Here is a 6085-nt window from a genome sequence, read left to right on the forward strand (position 1 = left end):
TATTGTACTAATTTATTCCTATGAGGGCTGTGCATAATTTGATAAATATCGAATTATTGTACTACAATCGAAATTTGGTATTTGGCATTCGATTTTTCGATATTTGGTATAGTATTTAGTTTAATTTTTTTTTAAGTTAGTAGTATAGATATGGATTCGGTATTCAAAAATAAATTACTGAAATACCGATACCATAGCGAAATATATTCTAAGTTATAAAATACACATATTATTGATTATACATAAATAGTAAAGTTCTAAATTTTTACGTTGTTTTATAATTCTCTTTAACCTTTGTTACCTTTCTCCCACTATACTTATCTTTTCCCCTTTTCTTGGTTGCCTACTTATGTTTCAACCTTTCTTCCATCTAGGTTGGTGCTTGTATTTTTCATCTTTTTTCTATTATATTATAATATTTTTTTTCGTATTTGTGAATATCTTACTTAAGAAGATTATAGTCCATGGCTTTATGCGTTAGTTAATATTTGAGACGAATAAACTGAAGTTAATCGTCCGAATAAACTGAAACTGAAAGGAGAAAAATCGAACCATACCGAATTTAATTAGGTATGATATTGGTATAATATTTTTAAAAATCAAATACCAAAAATATCTCATCGAAATATCTAAATATCGTATCGTATCGTATCGACCGACGAATATCCCTAAATCCCACCATGAAAATCAGGGGCGGGTCAACGAAGTTGGTCGCCCAAGCCAAACTGTATTAAAAGGCCTATTTCCCAAAATTCATACAACATTGAGACACAAATGATCTTCTGTTCTAATCAATGGGTCAATAAAACATAAGAAAGTAGCTAAATCAAAGAAACTGAGTTTGAAATTGGAAAGTGAAATCTCAAAGTCATGTGGAAGAAAGGAGGAAAAATTAGAATCGAAGAGGAAGATAAATATGCCACTAACAAGAAAGAAATTTATCGTTGTTTACTCACTCATCTGTGCATTCTTAACCAAATAAGAAAATATTAAAATTTGGACTCTTTAGAGTAATTGCATAAGATATATAATGCATAATAATATAGTATAATATTTTTTGGGCCCTTTAGAATTTGGGGCCTGATGAAAATGTGAGGACTTTTTTTTTTCTATTTAAAGAAATATTTATTAGCAACTGATTAACATAGTGTTTATCTTTTGTTTTAATATAAAGTAGGAAATTGACGGAGCAACAACGCTACCTTCGGTATATTTTAATAAATGTTTTGAGTTTTTTTGTGGTCCATAATATTTGACTTTTTCAAATATCAATAAGTAATTAACTTTTTATTTTTTTCTAAATTTGCCCTTGAAATAAATAGTTTAGGAGTATTTTTGGTATTTTTAATGAATAAATTAATATTAATATGATCAAGTTTATATTTAATTAATGTTATAGATTTTTTTTAGTACGTGTGAAACCAACCAAAAAAAAATTAATTAAAGTGGGTTGGATAGAACTAATGTTTTAGGGACTATTTTTGTCATTCCTCGAATAAAAAAGAGTAAGCGTCAAAGGAAGTCACCACTGTAGTGTTTAAGTCGGTCCAGCTTCTTACTCAGTTCGAATCTCCGGCTTGATTTCCAACTCTCCAATTTCTTCATGGCTTCGGGTGAGGCTTTTCCTTCTTCATCTTTACAAGCAGACAACCTCATTCATGTATTCTGGGACGAGGGCATGCTGAAACATGACACAGGAACTGGTGTTTTCGATACAGGAATGGACCCCGGTTTTCTTGATGTTTTGGAAAAGCACCCAGAAAATGCAGACAGGGTAAAGAACATTTTGTCCATTCTCAAAAGGGGTCCTATTTCACCTTTCATTTCCTGGCACCATGGCCGCCTTGCTCTTATCTCTGAATTGTTATCTTTCCACACCCAAGGTACCGCACTTGAACTTCCTTTCAAGATTTCTTTTTGATTTCTAGGAGTACTATTCTACGTGTTTTAGTTGAGTATATTGCTCTATCTAGGATAGTCTAGACTAGATTGTTACTCCACTATCCCAAATTTGACTAATTTTCGTAGTGAAATATCATAAATGTTTGTCTTGACGATAGCATTATAAGTATTAGATTTATAAAATCCCAAGTAAAGTTTAATGTGATCGACCATTTGGAAGTGAAAGATAGAATCTTTTAGGTAAAGCTTAAACTTTTAGGCATTTCTACCTAAAAGATTCTGAGTTGTGAAGAAGATCCTTCAGGGGATTGAAGTTTATATGAAAGTTGCTACATTTTTTATAGAATTAAGAACCCTATTGAGGTGTGAAATTTAAGCTTACAAATGCAGAATTTCCTATGACCGAGGAATTCTATTTCATTCTAATTGGGAAATTGACAAGTGTGATAATTCTTAAAGCCAAAAGATTCGTCAAAGATCATTAAGGTAATTACCACGAAAAATGAAGCTAGTAATATAGTTTCACGTCCAGATTATCTTCTAGTGCTTGTTACCACATTTTGAAAATTGAATTAAATATCAAATTGAAGGCATATGGATTTATTCTGAGCTGCTAAAGCATGAGTAGCACAATCAATACGGTTAAACAGAATGCAATTATGGAAAAGGTAGTAAGGATAGCACATTATAACCAACTTAAGGGGTTGATTGGTTTGAAAGAATTGGAAGAAACGAAGGGGTTGATTGGTTTAAAGGAATAGAAAGAAATGGAATTAATGCAGAAAGGTAGTGCATATCGAAGTTAAATTATTTAGCATTATTTACATCCTAACCAATAAATCAGTAGTAATTATGGATAATGTAAGACACTCTAGCATATTGAATCAGTATGGTTAGTCAAGCACGCAAACCTTCATAAAAAAAACCAGGATAATCACTCGAGTAAATACAGACCATGAGAAGATACACAACTTTAGGTATATTCTATCATGAGTTGGCTTTTAGTAAATCCAAACGCTATTCTGGAATCTATTCTCAATCCAAAATGTAAGCCACTAAGCTTTTTCATTTTTAATTTGTCAGAATATGTAAATGAACTAATTGAAGCTGATAGAAACGGAGGGAAAGAAATATGTGGAGGGACATTCTTAAATCCTGGGTCATGGGATGCAACACTTCTTGCTGCTGGTACTACATTATCAGCTATGCAGCATATAATTGATGGACACGGGAAATTTGCATATGCATTGGTCAGACCACCTGGTCATCATGCACAGCCTACTCAAGCTGATGGTTATTGCTTCCTTAACAATGCCGGTCTAGCTGTACAACTGGCTCTAGATAGTGGTTGTAGAAAAGTTGCTGTCCTTGACATTGATGTTCATTACGGGAATGGAACAGCAGATGGATTTTATCGTTCTGATAAAGTTCTTACGATCTCCCTTCATATGAATCATGGTTCTTGGGGCCCCTCTCATCCACAGAGTGGAACTATTGATGAGCTTGGTGAAGGTGTAGGTTTTGGGTATAACCTGAATATACCATTGCCAAATGGAACTGGGGACGAAGGGTATGGTTATGCCGTGCAACATTTAGTTGTTCCTGCTATAGAGAAATTTGAGCCTGATATGATGGTTTTGGTTGTTGGGCAGGACTCAAGTGCTGTAAGTGCACTATCTTATTGCAGTTCAATGTTTTGTATTTTGTGATGGAATTTGAAAGGTATGTTGAAGTAAAATTCATTAATCAATGCAATATCATCTTAAAAATGTGAAAAGAAGGCATATTCAGACATGAAAGATAGTTGTAGATTTGTGATTGGTGTTAGCACACACGTATGCTTCAAATAATATTTATGCTATAAGGTTTGCAGATTAAATTCCATATATCAAAGGTTGTTTCTTTGCAGAATTGTCAATCGACTGTTCATAAAAACCCAATGTTTTTTCAAAAAAAAAAAAAAAAAAAAAAGGACCCCTTGTTTCCCCAAAGGTTATTCTCTCTTGTTTTTTTTTTCTTTCTAAATTGTTTCTGAAGGTTTCTTTTGTCTAATTTAATATGGACTATAGTTTTGGTCAAAATCTGTTTTATGGTATGTGGTCATTGCCTTCCAAATCCATCTGTTGTTTCTTCTTACCTTCTAATGCATGTTCAAAATATTTAAGTATGCAGATTATGCTTATTGTTCATAATATGGAACTAGTCTGGCTATGTTAGCACACTGAGGTGGACAGCATACAGCATTGGAAAAGATATCCAGTTTGTAATAATCACAAGGACCTTGCCTCTAAGTTTCAATATTCTTCTGACCTCTCTTAACTATTTTGTACATTAATGACATTGATAAGAGACTTCATCTTACAAGTACCATCATATGTTGAAGGAAAATATTAAAAAAGAATATATATTTTGATATATAGGTTTTTTTTAAACAACCTTTTATCTTTATAAGGTAGGGGTAAGGTCTGCGTACACACTAGCCTCCCCAGACCCCACTTATGGGATTACACTGGATTTGTTGTTTTTAATTTTTTTGTTATAAAACAAAAAGATGGTTTTTACTTGACCTTTTTAAAGTTGTTACTAAGCCTTCGATTTGCTTTCAGTTTTTGTTTTCACATTACCAGAACTTTGTGACATCATCTAAAAGGCAATGTCACTAAGGATGTGAGTTAACAATAAGAAGATAATAATCGTTGAACAACACGGGGGAGCAGGAGGGATGGTCTTTGCATTTTATGACAAACTACAGGGAAGTTGAGCATATTTTATGCTTTTTTAGTTTTTATAAGAAAGTTGGATATCTTGATAGGTAAGAGTTTTCCCATACTGTTCTTCAAGAAGTAAATTACTACAGTATTTCAAACTCGAGATAGGAATGTTAGTTCTAAAAGCTCTATGCACTTCTCAGAGATGCAAATAATCACATTCTCTTTACATCATGGTAATAAATCTGCTATCATAGAGCTATCATATTATGCCAACTCAAGAAACTTCTTCAACTCGGCTTGAATTTTCAGTTTGACCCAAATGGAAGGCAATGCTTGACGATGGAGGGTTGCAGAGATATTGGGCGGACAATTCGTGGCATGGCTGATAAGTATAGCAATGGGCGGCTCTTGATCGTCCAAGAAGGTGGATACCATGTTACATATGCAGCCTATTGTCTGCATGCGACTCTTGAAGGTGTGCTGAACGTTTCAGAACCTCTATTATCTGATCCTATTGCTTATTATCCTGAAGATGCATCATTTCCAATAAAGGTAATTGAAGCTATCAAAAAGTATCAAAAGGAGACTGTACCATTCCTTAAAGATGCTTAGCAATTTCTGGTGTGACGACAGCAACATTACATTTTTCCTGAAGTGTTACAATATAAGAGATTATCCCAATAAGTCATCTACATATCAGCAAAACAGCGCGTTCAAACCAACTAGTTGATGATTCTTGCTCATTTTTCTGTTTCAAACTTGAAAGGGCGTTGTTGGTTCTATTCTAACATCCCTCTCATTCTGTAATTTGATATATATATTCTTTTTTTTTTTAAATCTTAAAAGTCTGTTTTTGAAGCTGATATATTGGACCCTCAGAGAATAGCATCGACTACCGTTGCTATTGAGACTTGTAGAAAAGTTCAAACTTGACTTACTCTAAATTTTTGCTATACTATTCTTTAGCTTTTAATTTTTACATTCCTATGCCATATAGGAAACTATATTACCCTCAATGTTTAAGGTTTGATATAATTACATTTAGTATACCTAATTACCATTTATATACCATTAGTGGTTTTTAAGGGTATTAATTACACTCCTAATTTAATGGTACCGTATATTCCTTCTAATACCACTCCCCCACGTTTCTTTCTCCAATTCCCACACCTTCACCCACGTTTCCCTCCCACACCCATGATTTCTGCATCAAAATCCCACTATTTCTTCCATAGCCAAGGCACTGTCGGCACCTCTGCAATCTTGTTCCATGTTTTTGTGCCCGGGGAAGATGAGCACAAACCTGGTCGATTTGATGGTTATGATTTCGGGTTCCTTCTGTAATATAAGAGGAAAGGAAAAGAGAGCAGCAATTCCATCATTGACAACCATTAAAAAGCTTTGAAGCTTTGAATTCAAATTTGGGTTTTCAAGAATTATTATTTGTTTGGAATGAGTGTTGTTGTAAATAA

General features: G+C 33.6%; 1 protein-coding gene across 5 annotated transcripts; it reads left to right on the plus strand.

Moving 5' to 3' along the window:
- The first annotated feature begins 1498 nt into the window (after positions 1 to 1498).
- Positions 1499 to 5589, plus strand: LOC107807580 (histone deacetylase 8). 5 transcript variants are annotated; one of them, XM_016631988.2, is made up of 4 exons: positions 1499 to 1613; positions 1719 to 1883; positions 2986 to 3566; positions 4923 to 5589. In XM_016631988.2, exons 1-4 carry the CDS (start codon positions 1604 to 1606, stop codon positions 5223 to 5225), a joined length of 1059 nt encoding a protein of 352 aa, XP_016487474.1. In that variant the 5' UTR covers positions 1499 to 1603; the 3' UTR covers positions 5226 to 5589. The 5 variants fall into 5 exon arrangements, with proteins under 5 accessions (XP_016487474.1, XP_016487475.1, XP_016487473.1 ...); XM_016631989.2 differs by having other exon boundaries at positions 1504 to 1883; positions 4923 to 5088; positions 5166 to 5589; XM_016631987.2 differs by having other exon boundaries at positions 1504 to 1883.
- The last annotated feature ends 496 nt before the right edge of the window (positions 5590 to 6085 follow it).

Source organism: Nicotiana tabacum, chromosome 8 (genome assembly GCF_000715075.1).
Source record: "Nicotiana tabacum cultivar K326 chromosome 8, ASM71507v2, whole genome shotgun sequence".
NCBI lineage: Eukaryota > Viridiplantae > Streptophyta > Magnoliopsida > Solanales > Solanaceae > Nicotiana > Nicotiana tabacum.

What these genes read in the sequence shown, in the direction of transcription:
- LOC107807580 (XM_016631987.2), top strand. Translation starts at nt 1,604, where the DNA reads ATGGCTTCGGGTGAGGCTTTTCCTTCTTCATCTTTACAAGCAGACAAC. An exon ending in GTTATCTTTCCACACCCAAG is followed by an intron (nt 1,884 to 2,985) that starts GTACCGCACTTG and finishes TTAATTTGTCAG; the next exon opens with AATATGTAAATGAACTAATT. An exon ending in TTGGGCAGGACTCAAGTGCT is followed by an intron (nt 3,567 to 4,922) that starts GTAAGTGCACTA and finishes TTGAATTTTCAG; the next exon opens with TTTGACCCAAATGGAAGGCA.